Raw genomic sequence first — 16,216 nt, 5'->3', positions numbered from 1 at the left:
ATTTACCAGATAAAGAAAAGAAGTATTTTAATGGTTTAATGGTAATTTGAATACAAATCTATGAAAAAAAAATTAAAGGTGAATACTTAACGTATCCCAAGAAAACATTAATTTTATAGATGACCGGAAATTTCATTAATGGTTTGATATATTCTATTAGTCCGGGAGGCAGCGTTGCATTTTTCACTTCAATTTCAGGCCGATAGATTTTAGTTGAAACAGTTAGTTTCAATAACGCTGATAATCGAATGTTGGGTCAGCAGGTCTACCCAAGGTGAGTGAGCAAGGTAGAAATTTTTAATCTACTATTAACAGGCCGCTCAAAAATTTTATCAGGGAATGCTTATACAATACAAAAAATTACTAGGATAGTCAGTAGCCTAGATAATGGTGGATTCCACGTCAGCCTACATGATAGACCTTATTTAAAAGTAAGTATATTAGATTCATTTGAGGCCGCATGAAACTGATATAAATTACTTTTTATACCAAATAATATATAAAAAAAACAATCAGCAAGTTGTTGCTCGGTGGTAAGGTCGTCAGCAGGGCGGTAACAGCGTCATATTGGCCATTGAAGGTCAATTCAATGAAATATACAGCTGACAAGTAATCCACCCTCAATCCTTTTGCTGACCCTTTCGTTTATTTATAGCATATATTTAAATAAACAATTAATTTTTCACGGCCTGATTTGTGTTTTTTTATTAAAATTCGCGTTTTTATCTATCTCTTATAACTTCTGATCAAGTTCGACCGACAAATTTTATTAGTTCATTGAAAAATATCAACTTCAAGGATGCATTAGTTCAATTTTTTTATATTATATATTATTTGACATAAAAAGTAATTTATATTAGTTTCATGCGGCCTGAAATAAATCTAATTCAATTACTTTTAAATAAGGTCTATCATGCCGGCTGACGTGGAATCCATCATTATCTAAGCTACTGACTATTGTAGTAATTTTTTGTATTATATAAGGAGTCCCTGGTAAAATTTTTAAGCGGCCTGATAACAGTTTTGGATAATTTAATTTTTACCTGAATAAAAATTTCTATCTCACCCATCCACCCTCGCTAAGCCTGCTGACTTTCATATCGCGAGATTACATCTAATAGACATTCAATACAACTTTGAATCAAGCAACCTGAAATGATTATGTCATTTGCACCGCTATCTCCCGGACTATATTAATTTATACAAATAATTCTTAAGACTATGTCCTGATTTTAGTTTCATTTGCCTCCTTTCATTTTGTTTTTTGATACTGTTGTGAAAGATTTTTGAACTTATTATTTATCATTATTCATTCTAATATTCATCTGTATTGGATTTATTCTTCACACATAATTTTTATTAAATATCACAATAACTCCCTTATTCATGGAATTAAGAGATTAATAACTATTTTCCACAACCCAATTGAGAGCTTGAAGTCAGTCTCAGAGTTAAGGAGGATCCATCAATTTATTTTCTGTGAAGAATATATCTTTTTCACTGGAATGGGAATTAAAAAGAGTTTTCAATATTTGATATTTAGGTATAAATTTTCACTATATATTTGAAAGAAATTTAAAAAATGGGTATACAAATACTATACAATTTTTTCTTAGATTATAATACCTGTAGTTATGCTAATTTTGAAACTAATCTAATTAATGGAAGCTCTAAGCTGAAATTATGATTACTATTATTTTAGATCCTGTAAAAATTCATAAAAGATCAATACATCTCATTTTTTTATAAGCTCATGTCGATTGTTTAGATTTTTAGATTTTTTTTATTACATTTTTGTTTGCTAAAAAGATATGCGTATAGAAAATGTTTGATTTACAATATCAAATGATGGTATGTTGCCCTCTATTACTATAGTGTTTTTCGAAAACAATGATAATTATTTAAATGAACGAAGTGATCAAGTTATAGCCATATGATAGGATCCTTTCTGCCCTAGTATATAAGTGGACAAATGAGATCAGCTCAAGATTTGCTACGTTTGTTTTTTAAATTTTAAAAATTATTGATTCCTGGTATATGGTTACCAATACATCTATACCTCTTATGACCAATATAATTTGTAGTTTGCTAAGGCTTCTAGTTTTTCTGACTTTACTTTAAAAAATGAGCTTATTGGTATTAAATTTAGTGTTAATTCCGCGCTTGTTGGTAAACTGCTTACAACTACTGATTAATAATTATTAACACACCTAAATCTATTACATAACAGAATTATTTCTTCTATAAAGATAGTTATAAATTAACGAAAAAATCGAACACGACGTCAAGAAACTGTGATAGAAAACCCGTTCTGGGTTAGAATCCGCAATCAGCTGATAGGTGATCTATATGATCCAGGCTCATAGTTTTCGAAAAACAATTATGTGTCTTTAAAGCCAAACTTTACATATTAGATTGCTTCAATAATGTAGTAATGTAATATATATATATATATATATATATATATATATATATATATATATATATATATATATATATATATATATAGTGCTTTTCAGATAAAAGTATCCACCTTTAATAACTTTTGTAATACTGGTATTTAGAAAAAATCCAAAAACACGTCAATTTATGTTGGAAGGGGCAAGCATTATGGCTTATTTAAACTTACTGGAAAAGCCACCCCCTCACCCCTAGCAGCATCCCCTTTATTTTTTTAAATTACTTGTCATATTTTTTTATGTAAAATTTGGATACTCCTCTTTGAGCTGATTTCAAAAATGTATAATACTTGTAGGTTAAAGTGGTTAGTTTATGAGATAAACAATTTTTCTTTTAAGAGCACAAATTTTACTTATTATTTACTTTCACCTTATTTGCCTGTACTAAAATGGGTTGTACAACAGTACAAACTCTTTAATCTTTTTAACTGTGCTATTTATTCTACTTAAAAAATCCAAACAACAAAAAACTCTACTTTTTATTAAAGTTTGACATTGTCAACTAGAATTTGTAGTCACTATTGATAGTGTAATTTGATACATTATTTATTTTGTTTCTCTGAAATGGTTTACTCTTTGCAAGAAAGAATTGAAATTGTAGGTTTATACTACCAAAATAATAATTGTGCAAGAGCTGCTGCTAGAATATTTAACGAATTACATGACGGAAGACATGCAACTCATAAGTATGTAATTCAACTGATGGAGAAATTTACCACAACAGGGTCTGTTTGCAATAAAGTGCATAAGCGAGAGGGACTCGTAAATAACGAAGCAATCCAAGTGGCAATTTTAGGGCAAGTCAGCTTAGAGGCTCAACAACCCCAATCGTTGTCAACAATAAGTAGAGCGATCGGTGTTTCATCTTCTACAGTTTTCCGAGTTCTACATAAATTCAAGTACCACCCATACAAAGTTAAGTTGGTGCACGAGTTGAATGAAGATGATTTTGATCGTCGTCTAGAGTTTTGCGAATCAATGACGCAAATTATCAATAACAATCCACAATTGTTAAACAATATTTGCTTTTCTGATGAATGCTCATGGTCATTAAATGGCTTAGTAAGTAGGCATAATTGTAGATATTGGGCTGAAAGTGATCCACATATTATGCGTGAATTCCATACACAACATCCCCAAAAGTTAAACGTTTGGTGTGGTATCCTAGGTGACCACATTGTCGGACCTTTCTTCATCAACGGAAATTTAAATTGTGAATCATATCTTGAGTTACTCAGGGAAGGGGTTGACCCACGTATTACAACAATAATAGAAAATGATGATAACCTTTCCGAAGATTTACTGGTATTTCAACAAGACGGAGCTCCCCCCCACCATGCTATGCCTGTCCGACAATTTTTAAACGAAACATTCCCCGCTCGTTGGATAGGTAGAAGGGGGCAGATGATGGAGTGGCCACCTAGGTCACCGGATTTAACACCCCTAGACTTCTTTTTATGGGGGTATTTAAAAACAAAAGTTTATGCTACCCAACCAGAATCTCTGGATGATTTAAGAGAGAGGATAGAAAATGAATGTCGACAATTAAATCCAACCGTATTAAGCAATGTCAGAGAGGCATTTCAAAATAGATTTTACCATTGTATGGAAGTGAATGGTACTCATTTTGAACACTTATTGTTTCTTCATAATAAATAGCATAGTTAAAAAGATTAAAGAGTTTGAACTGTTGTACAACCCATTTTAGTACAGGCAAATAAGGTGAAAGTAAATAATAAGTAAAATTTGTGCTCTTAAAAGAAAAATTGTTTATCTCATGAACTAACCACTTTAACCTACAAGTATTATACATTTTTGAAATCTTTGAAATACTTTTATCTGAAAAGCACTGTATATAATGTATATATATATATATATATATATATATATATATATATATATATATATATATATATATATATATCTTATCTTATCTCAATAGATTATTCAATTGGAAGTGTAAGATGTTCTAATAAATTCAAAACAAAATATTGTTTCATATCATCATTTTTAAAGTTTGGCTTTAAATAATAACAAAAAATTTAAACAAACTATTAACGTGAATTAACGTGACATATTTCTGTAGTTTCATTGAATATAATTACTGGGTTTATTATAAGAGAATAAGAGAACAAGATTTTAAAACCAATTGAAATGGATTAAAATAGAAGGAAAACAAAATTAATGTACTCTCTGATACTTATAAGCTATATTATAGAATATATTTAGGTCCCTATAATTGTCTTTAACAATCACATATTTTAAATATATAAGTTTCTGTAATGATTATATAGTTAAAATAGAAAGTATAGCACGTACTAAATTACCAATCACCATTTAGTTAAATATTGGACATAGAAGTATTTTGTAACAGAATTTGTGATTTCAAAGTTTCAAATGCCTAGATATCATCAATTTGTGAGAAAAGTTAATTTAGTACATGATGTAATTTTCAGTTTTTTAAATTTAAATTACAAAATAAGACACCTAATGAATATGAACAAAACTACTATAGACCATATAAATTTTTAACTCATTTAATAGCCGGATTAATCATGTGAAATATTGTTTTAAACTTATCTAAAAAAATATTTTCAACTTTTTAGTTTTATGTGCTTTATAAGCGTGTCTTTTTTTGGTTTTTAAACTATATTGAGGGTTTTGAACCCGCTACCGGCGAATCCGTAGGTTGATGACTAAGCCTGCTCCATAATCCACAAAAGAGAATTACAAAGGAATAAACAAACAACAACTTTAATGTTTCCCTGAATAGTGTGCTGTAACTATTCCATCGATTGGAAGCTTTTCACAAGTACAAATTCAATGATTCAATGACATACTATCGTCGATTTCTAGGTAACTAAAGAGATTCCAGGAGATTTGAAGAAATCAAAGGCCAGGTTATGAATATGAAACTGAGACAAAGGTTTGTCATATTTACTAGGTTTTGCCACCATTTCTGAGGTGGATCAACAAGAAATAAGCAATGATAATATGAGAAGATGACTTAAAGGATTCGGTTTGAGGCCCAAAGTGCCTGCAACTGGATCTCCGTTAACCACAAAAAAGTAAAGAGCCTGACTACAGCTTGATATTGATCAATTATACTAGGAAGACCATCAGTGGTCGAATATACTATTCTCAGATGAGTCAAGATTGTGATTTTTTTTGGCAATTATCCATGTGTCCAATTATATAGAATTGTGAACAAACGGTATGCTGGTAGATGAATAAATGTAGTGGGTAGCACTAATATGGATGGGCCACTCCGACAAAGTAATCATTTAAAACAGTCCTTTTAATGTTCAAAAGTGCATTGTTAACGTCGTAGCATTAGCTGCCTTTGTAGGAGACAATTTGCCAAGCAATGGTATGGTAAGCTAACAGCTCCGACCTCAATCCAAAAAAACCTATTTGGGATGTAATTAATAGTTACTTACCAGATCTATTAGATTCGCCTCACAATATATATGAGTCTAATAATAGGCTCTTCGAAATTTTCTTTTTAATTGATATTAAAAGAGAAAATAGAAATATGTGCTGTTTTAAACTATTTGTGGAACATTTTTGTTAAATCTCTGCATTTTTTAGAATACTGGTTAAAATTGAATATCTTAATTTCATCTTGATATAGTGTTTTTTGCTTAAATTCATTGTAATTGTTTCAAAATTGAAATAACGATATAATGCGTAAATATTGTTGTGGGGTGTACTTTCTTTTAATTGAGGAATGATTTTATTTCAATTTTAACTACCCTATATTATTATGCTATAAAAATACATCAGATGAATGTTTGAGACAAGTGGATTGGTCTAACATTATAATAGTGATATGAGTATTGCAATGTCTAATGCTATGACCTAATGACCCACAGTTTTCATAGTCAAGTGAAACAAAAGTTTTCCAACGTTTTGATAATTTAAAAAATAATTTAAAATGAGTTAAAAATTTTGATCATTACATTCTATCTCGACACTGACTCGCCTAGTGCTCAATTTCTTAACCTATTTAAGAGTTTAAACTTTTCCAACAATCCCAAGTTTTGAAAGGAATGAATAACATATATTAATAAAAACAAAGGTTAAATGAAAATATCACAAGTTTCTGAAATGTCACTAATAGCAATGTAGGCATTATCATTAAAATATCATGCCATATGTTTTTTTCAATCCAATTTTCTCGTCATTATATTTGTAATAAAACAATTAACAATTTTCATTTATGGATTTGTAGAAAACATTGTTTATAATTATATTGCGAAAAAAATATTTTGATGACAAAATTTCAAATCCAATTCACGTCTACAACTGAAAATGTTTATGAATATCATTCAGTAGATAAATCCATAATTTGCCCCGTAAAAACAGTAACAAAACCTACACATAACAATTGATACAAATTTATATTGTTTATTAAGAGTTATGTATTCATGATTTTGAGTTTTAATAATAAAACTGTTAAAAAAACTACAAATACTGTTATATTCCAAAGCTTTCAACAATTATGATAATATATGAAAATATTTGTCTGAAAATGCCTACCTGACGAGTGAATGAAAATGACAATACTGAAAACAATGTGGAACCAAAACCCAATAACATATAATACTAATTTCGACAATCCGTATAACATGACAATAAACAATCCGTGTCAGTGCCTTAGCTACTTCTATTCTTCAATGTATGATAACTCTTGCTTTTTTCACTTTTGTTTTTTAACACGAAAGAATAATTCAGTGGCAAAATTGAATGTCTAAGTAGCTGCATAACATTAAAAATAGAAATATATTAGTGATCTTGACAAAATTGAAGAAACAAATATTCTGAAGTATATTGCTAGTAGAAAGCAGTTTTATTCCTTTATAATGTTAATATCATAATGAATTATATAATACATTTCTAATCCAGATATTTTTCTATTTTTATTCTCATAACAACCGATAATTGATGAAATTCATAATTTTGCTCCAAATCGATATTATTTGTGCCATAAGTATTGAATAATTTATATTAAAAGTTCATTTTTTTTGGGAAAACGCTACCTAAGATAGCTTAATTATTTGAAATCATCATAACAAAAATTATGCTGTGCTACTTTCGCAGTATTATAAGATATACCGAAATAGATAAAAAATGTCTAACTTTTGGTACTGTAATGCCTATCATTAAATTGCAGAAATCTTAGCATTACAAAAAGAGATAAGAGACGACCCAATAGGAACTGAATAGTAAACAACTTTTCCAGGTCCGCATTACAATATTTGATTTTTAGAATCAGTGAATCATATAAAAGTATATATAAACAACAACAATACTATAATTTCCAAATAGAACAGGTTACTAAATCGAATAATACGGAGAAAATAGAAAGAAAGAGAGAAATGCGAAATCAAACAATTGTTACAATTTGTAGACAAAAGCTTGTAAAAACTAGAATACAAACATAAAAATACCCAAATAAATATAAAACAAATAAAATGAAATTTCAATATACACAAGAAAACCACAATGAATAACAAAATTATAGGTAAAAGTGATAGCAAAAATTAAACCAGTATGTAGCATGCCCGGAGTTAAATATTATTAGAATAGAAGTCGTTTACAGAGTAGAAGGCACTTTCCAGTAAATATGCCCTCAAATTATTGCTGGATGCGGAATGCGAATAATAAATGTAAATAGGGTATTATACATAATCCGAAATATTTTTTTTATTATTATTAGGTAGGTACTTTTCGCAGGGTTTTCGAATTACAGTCGGTAGTTAATTATGAGCGCTGTGCAAGTGGGTGGTGTATTGAAGGTCAAATTACTCTGAAATTTTTTGTGAACAATAACATATGTGGTAACCGTGTCTTCAAGATTAACGATGAACAAATCGTTTCGCAGATTCGGTCAACGCCCTACTAGAGCCTTCTAGCACAAAGAGACGGCAACATTTATAAACAGATGCTTAAAAAGGTGTTTTAACCGATTGTGTAGTCCATGAATGTCCAGAAGAGATGCGATCCAGGAAATAATGGTTTTGACTACTCAGACTACACTCTACAAAATTTCAAAGCAAGATTTAACAATTAGACGAACAATCATTATTTCAGGATATTTATAAATAACAAGCAAAAAATAATGTAAAGTAGTCGTTTTATAGAATGGAGAAACAAATATATAATAAAAATTCGTTAGTATCGTAATGAAGGAAGAGAAATTTATTACTTAGATGATACATGGTTTGACATCCACGATACTATTCTTAGAGCTTGCGCAAATGATGATTGGAAAGCACCGCATTCCAGAGGTGAATGAATATTCATATTATATTGCCGTGAAGAGTAAGGTATGTTAAGAGCAGCTTTTAAGATTACCACCACGATATTGAAGGGACAGTGATTCTGAGCAAGATGAATGTGATGTTAGCGGTTTAGAATCATTGTAGTATATGTATCAAATGAAGATGATACAGGAAAAATTCGGTAAGTTAGAATTTTACAAGAAATTGTTATAGTTATGAAGTTGAAAAGTTATTCTGCAGTATGATTTTACTGTTATAAAAGTATTCATTGTATTGTATCTATATTATGGCAACAAAAGCAAGGAAGCGAAAAATGGTTCCAAGAACTTTGTCTCCGAAAGATTTTTATCTCTATTAGTAATTTTTATCAAAAAGTGTTATGTAACTTTCAATCTAGTTTTTAACTTAGCAATAAAACTTTGAAGCAACAAGATCATGTTAGTATTTTACTGAAAATATTGTTATTTTAAGAACAGCTCTGTACAATTCTTAATGATAGGTTTGTAAACCAATTATGGTTTTACAAAGTGAGAACATTTGTGATAACATTTGATGACTGGCATTATACTGAAAACAAGATTGAAAACCGATAGATTAATTTCAGCAAATAGCAGTATATTAGATATTACATGTAGTAGAGCTAACTTAGGTAGTCAGGAAGGTTCTTCTCAGGGAGAATACGTTTTTAGGATAGTTTTGTTAATAGTTACAGCCTATATTAATGTATTTCATATCAATTTTATTTTATCGATAAAAGCCAAAATGACATTGGCTGAATTGATAATAAGTGATCGAGGAAATTCTTAGAAAATTACAATTAGTTATATCTGGATGTAACGTTAAATACAAGCTTCGGTATAATACCTTGTTTTTATATTCGGACAGGACCAGAATAAAAAAAATGTAGACTATTGCTCGATAAGAATAAAATTCTACAATTATGAAAAATGACGGTAAGTTATAAAGAACCAAAGTTAGGAATAAAATGGAGAAATTCGATGAAATGAACACAATATAACTCAGTTATCCGGCTACTCAAACTGCACATGCCTTAATGTAATAATATTTCTATAAAATAAAAGAAATACAAGCAAGGGTCCATAACATGTTGATATGAAGAGCACATCAATATATATCTCTATTTTATAGAGAAAAGAACCTGCAAATTAACTGTTACTTTGAATAATAAAGGCACGTTTGTATTTCAGTACTTTAAAAAAATTGTTTATCTACATTAGTTTAGTACAAAAAAGTAGGTTATTATTTTGATATGATTACAGGTGCTTTTGATTATAAAAATACATATTTCTTCATTACTTCTTGACCAATATAAGATATGAAGAATAATTTCGGTGCTAGCGACTTTAAAAATTTTCAGTTTTATCTACACTACTGAAATACCAAATAGAAAAAATTTTTTATTTTTCAACAAGCACTGAAATACAGAAACATTATTTAAAATAATTCCTCAGCTTCAATCCGACCTGTTTTTAATAATTTGGACCCTGCCACGTTTTTGGATATTTTTTTTTTATTTTTACAGCCTGTATAAATGAAGGTATGAAGATTATTTTATGGTAGAATGTAGAGTTTAGACAGTAATCATCACTCTGATGTACCTGGTTCTATCCAATTGATTTGTGCCCAATCTGGAAGTTCTGTAACATACTCCCAGCCTGGACCCTAAAAAGAGAACATATCCATAATTATATATATCATGTCAAATGTTTTGTAAATTGATATCCATATTGGTGATAGAAAACTTTATCTCAAATCAGGTCATATAAACAGTACTATTGTGGTGACCATGTTTTTGAGTTATCATCAGAAAAGTTAAAATCGCAGTTAGAATTAATTTCTAACGCTTATTACTCGATAGTTTTTTTTTGACTTATGACACTATTTAAGCAGAGGTGCGTTATGTTTTTATGACATATTTAAGTAAAGTGTTTCTTTTATATTTTTCTCTCAATATATTATTCAAAAATCATTCAAATTAACGAAAAAATGCTGTTAAAAATCTAGGATTAAAATTCCTGTTTCCCTTGGGAAATTGTTAAGGTCTGAAAGTGAAATGTAGAAACAGTTTAAATACAATATTTGAATTAATTACCCCTGAATGATCAATTCTTTTGTGGTTTTTTTATGTAAGAAGGAAACATTGGGTAAACCCTTTTATACACGAGTAATTAGAGTGGTGCCTGCTGTGTTGAGATGCCTGTGGATGTTGATCTTGAACTATGTAGTTTGTAGTGTTCGGGAAAGACATGCTTAGGTAGCTGATTCTACAGGCTTGCACTTCTCCAAAGAAATGAGTTTCGATAAATTGGAGTTCTGGGCGTCTGCAGGCGAATTCAGTGTTTATGAGGCATGTCTCCCTGTGGAGTAGGTCTTGCTGAAGGCAGGACTATGTCAGATACTACGAAAGAGCATCTGTCGTGGTATTATCAGTGAAAACAGAGTCAAATCGGCGGCCTTGTTCCTATACTCTAAGCTGGCCAAGTTTCTGGTCAACTCTGGATCGCCTACAAGTCGAATTTTTTTTTTGTATTGAGTCGAGCATCAATCATACCCTGATGATTGGGAGCTGAGATCCAAATGTGCGAGCAATTTTCCAAAGATGGACAAACTTGGGCCTTGCAGAGAATTAGAAACATGTTGCGAATTATACGAGTATAGTTTTTTGGCCTTAAAGACTCCAAGTTTTTGTGACTTTTTTGTGAATTCGACCACGTGACTATGCCAGGACATATTGCACCTAACCACAACACCCAACAGGCGAATTTTCCGTGCTGGTGATATTTTATGTCCAGGGCGGACCCAATCCTGAGCTGAATTAATTCATTTTTTTACTGCAAGATTATTTCAATGTAAATATTAACAAATTTAATCTTTTTTAAAAATATTCTTATATAAAGAAACCACATCTAACGCAATAAATACATATTCGTCAGGAATTTTTATACTTTCAATTTTTTCTTTGAAATATATATATATATATATATATATATATATATATATATATATATATATATATATATATATATATATATATATATATATCAAAAATCACCGGAAATCTTAATTAATTATTTCCCAGACGATGAATACATAAGTATTCGAAAGCTCGGAAAATATATTGAAGTTAGTCTACTTTGATGTTTCCTTGCCACGTTCCCAAGAAAAAACGAACCTCTTATATAAATATAATATATATATATATATATATATATATATATATATATATATATATATATATATATATATATATACAGGGTGATTCATTGAGAATATCCAATCTCTGAACTGTAGATTCTAGACCTCAAAATATGATGATTCTGCTCAACATGCCTTATGCAAATATTGCTAGTTTCCGAGATCAAAGTTTAAATTTAAATTTTGATTTTCGCAATAATTTTTTGTTTTCACAATTTCCTTTTGAAAATTGGCATATTTTACGATTTTTGGCATGAGGAATCATAATTTGCACTCTAATTTAATATTGCTAATAGAGGGCGCTGGTTAAACTTGTTTGTGTTGATTAAATCAAAGTAAACTTTTTTAGGGCTTAACTTACAGCTAAAATAATAAAGAAATTTTAAAGAGCGTTAAATTCTACAAAAAAAAGTTACTCTTCTTTGATTCGTGTAACTCAATCGGTTATCGAATTATTTGCTTCTAAAAGGTTCAATAAATTTTAATTTTTTCATAAAAAAATTTTATTATTCCTTGAATATGTAACAATAACAAATTTGTAAACAAAAATAGAAAACTTCAAAGCAAATGCTCAAAATGCCCACCATTTACTTCAATACACTTTATGATCGGCTTTCGTAAAGATCTCTTAATATCAAATAATCCTTGTCTATTATTTTTAATTACATCCGCGGCTTCTTCTAGTTTCCGTCGCAGTTGTGGAATTTTTTCTTTGTAAACTAATGCCTTCATTTGCGACCAAATTGAAAAATCCAAAGGATTTAAATCGGGGCCTTTTGGTGGCCAAGCAAACTCACTTCCACGACCAATCCATCGATGCGGAAACTGTTCGTTTAAGTATTGACGAACTTGTAAAGAATAATGTGGTGGTGTCCGTCGTGCAAAAATCGCATATTTTGTCTTAAAACGAGAGGTATATTCTCTAGTAATTTGTGTAAATGTTCTTGAAGATAATCTAAATAAAAAGGTCCATTTAAATTGGTTGGCAGTTCAAAAGGACCTATTAAATACCCACATATTACACCACACCAAATGTTAACCTTAAACTCGTGCTGAAAATGTGTTTCCCTTATAGCATGTGGATTTTCAGAATCCCACAAATGATTATTTTTATAATTAAATATTCCTCGTCTGGTAAATGTTGCCTTATCAGTAAAAAGGATTGTATCCAGAAAATCTGGGTTAACATTTTGTTTATCTTGCAAAAAATGGGCAAATTGTAGACGCTTAGGTAAATCTTGAGGTAATAAATTCTGAACAGGAGTGTCATGATTCTAAAAATAGATGATTGTAACACAAATTAAAATTTCATCTTCTTCATCGGCAGTGATTTTTTTTGTAGCACCGTATTCAGTTTTAGAGCGTAAAGACCCCGTTTCACCTAAGCGGTTGTAAAGATTTCGGTACAGTTTGTAATTGGGTTGCCTTCGATTTGGGTATAATTGTGAATATCTTCGAGCCGCAGCCGGACCACTATAATTTGACTCAGCAAATACACAAATCATATCGCGCATCTCATTATTGGAAAAATCGTTATGCCTAGGCATTATTTGATAAATAACTATTACACTTGTTAATTACTAAATTGTTAATAAAAGGTATACTAATGTATTACTTATTCTTATTATTATCCATTTTTTACTTCTACACAAACTGTCTAAAAGTGACCCAATCCTACTTAAAAGAACCAAAAATTGAACTCTACACAAACTGTCTAATAGCGACACAAGCCTACTTGAAAAGAAAACGAAAAATTAAACCACGGCGTAATTCACAAATGTGATTTTGATATTAAGAGATCTTTACGAAAGCGGATAATAAAATTTTTTTATGAAAAAATTAAAATTTATTGAGCTTTTTAGAAGCAAATAACTCGATAACCGATTGAGATACACGAATCAAAGAAGAGTAACTTATTTTGTATAATTTAATGCTTTTTATAATTTTTTTTATTATTTTAGTTATAAGTTTAGGCCAAAAAAAGTTTACTTCGATTTAATTAACACAAACAAGTGTAACTAGCGCCCTTTATTAGCAATGTTAAATGAGAGTGTATATTATGATGATGATCCTCATGCCAATTTAAACTTTGAACACTCCGTATCTCTCGGAAACTAGCAATATTTGCATAAGGCATGTTGAGCAGAATCATCATATTTTGAGATCTAGAATCTACAGTTCAGAGATTGGACATTCTTAATGAATCACCCAGTATATATATATATATATATATATATATATATATATATATATATATATATATATATATATATATATATATATACATATATATATATATATATATATATATATATATACGCAAAAACTACATGAAACTTTGTACACATATTCTGGAGGTACTAGAAGTAACATAGTATATATATATATATATATATATATATATATACTTTTTATTAAAAAAAAATATTTTTTTACAAAAATTTAAAAAAAAATGTGTCAACAAATATCAACATTTTGTTACTTCGGCGCCATCTATCATACAGTAATGAAGTTCAAGCCCTAAATACTATATTATCGACGTACGATATTACCGACAGTCAAGTCAATATCTGTTTAATCTCTACATCTAATTCAATTGACTATAGTTTCAGCTGTTTAGAATTTTTGAGGTTAGGTAGCATTGTTATTTTCAACTGTCACCGAAAGCGTATGTCTGAAAAATGCATCGGAAGCGTAAATCTACATAATCTAAAAATTCGTCACGGGCCCGTGCAGCAAAAGTTGCACGAAACAACAGCAAGCAGGCGACAAAGTGATTTCAGAGTTGCTGAAACACCTCTTCAGACCCAACGTCGCGTCGTTTAGAAAGACATACTCAGCAGCGGGTAGCTAGAAGAGCGATAGAAACGCCAGAACAAATGTTTTGAAACTTCATTGTATGTAGTAATTTTTAAAAATCGGTAATACTAACCAAGCAATAAAATAAAATTATAATATTGATATATTTCTATTATAAGGATTTTTGATACTTTAATGGATTCGATGCGAGCGAAGTCGCGGGTAAAAGCTAGTATGTATATAAACGTTTTGGGTCATCGAGAAAACTTAATAAATATATCAAAAATGAAGTGTACTAAGTTTGAAAATTGCCTCAAAAATCTATAGACGTACATTTTATATACAAAATTGGTATTTAGAAAACTGGGAATCATTTTATTGACTATTCTATAATTAGAAATTAAAGTAGGCTGTTGGATTTCTATATAAGTTCCCCTATTGCTCATATTTTATTACCTTATACTTCCACGCATGTAAATACATAACCAAATCTTGTGGTTTAGGATCCCTGTATCGCACTTTACACTCATAGCAGTGTCTGTCAACTGTCATTTTATCTGGATTAAAAGCCAAATCAGGTGCCTCTTGGCCAGTTTGTGTTGCTACTGTCACTTTAATATCAACGTTACTACTAGCACTATTAGAGTCCACTGGTGTTTGTGACGAAGTGTCTTGAGATACAGAGGAAGCATTTTCACAAGATTCATCACATGGAGATGTTTCGCGAGATGCAGAATCTGTGTCCTCATCACCCAAAACACGTCCTAATAAAAAAAGTTTTAATTAACCGTAAAATACTTTAATCAATTTTAAGAATTAGTAACAAACCACTACCATTTATTCATTGAATTACTGGTTAAATTTAGATGAATTCAACATATAGGTGTTGTGTCAAAAAGGATAAGGTGAAGCGCGTAAAAATGGGACAAAATTATGGGTTGAGTAATATAAAATTCGAAACAATATAATTTCACATTATTTTTTCTAAATGTTGATAATAAATGTAAAATATGAATTCATTATTGAAAATTCATGATGATAGTGACTTCAGTAGAAATATACACTGCGGTCCATATATACGGAATAAATTAAATTTTAGCGTTATTAACATTAACATAATAGCCTATTATGTACTATGTAAAAAAAAACATAAAACAGATCGATTTTTATTCTTAAATTGTCATTTCACAGTATGAAAATCTCTCCCTCCAGCACCGCCTCGAAAAATTCAGATAAGAAAGAGGATTGTGTGGAACCTTTTTGGAAATAAATTTTAGTCCACTGTTGAAAGTTTTTTGAATTTGGTGCAATCATAACTGACCCACATTAAAAACTTAATTTGTAAGATGTAAAATTTTGATGTCTCTATCACAAAACTTTACGTAGAATGAAGATAATGTTGCATAATATTTAGAAGGTATTTTTCACTGTACTTTACAATTAAATTAAATGTTC

The 16,216-nt window shown here is 29.8% G+C and overlaps 1 protein-coding gene across 12 annotated transcripts in view; it reads right to left on the bottom strand.

Annotated features, from left to right (window-relative positions):
- Window positions 1-4,648: 4,648 nt before the first annotated feature.
- LOC130442468 (uncharacterized) overlaps window positions 4,649-16,216 on the bottom strand; it is a 501,073-nt gene continuing 489,505 nt past the window's right edge. For all 12 annotated transcript variants that reach the window (XM_056776607.1, XM_056776611.1, XM_056776606.1 and 9 more), the window contains 2 exons: window positions 15,218-15,525; window positions 4,649-10,429 (listed from right to left, as the gene is read on the bottom strand). In XM_056776607.1, the coding sequence (XP_056632585.1) occupies window positions 10,352-10,429; window positions 15,218-15,525 (386 nt within the window). In that variant the 3' untranslated portion in view covers window positions 4,649-10,351. The remainder of the gene's footprint in view (window positions 10,430-15,217; window positions 15,526-16,216) is intronic.

Source organism: Diorhabda sublineata, chromosome 4, assembly GCF_026230105.1.
Source record: "Diorhabda sublineata isolate icDioSubl1.1 chromosome 4, icDioSubl1.1, whole genome shotgun sequence".
Classification (NCBI taxonomy): domain Eukaryota; kingdom Metazoa; phylum Arthropoda; class Insecta; order Coleoptera; family Chrysomelidae; genus Diorhabda; species Diorhabda sublineata.
The sequence above is the reverse complement of the archived record's forward strand: the minus strand, read 5'-3'. Positions and strand labels throughout refer to the sequence as shown.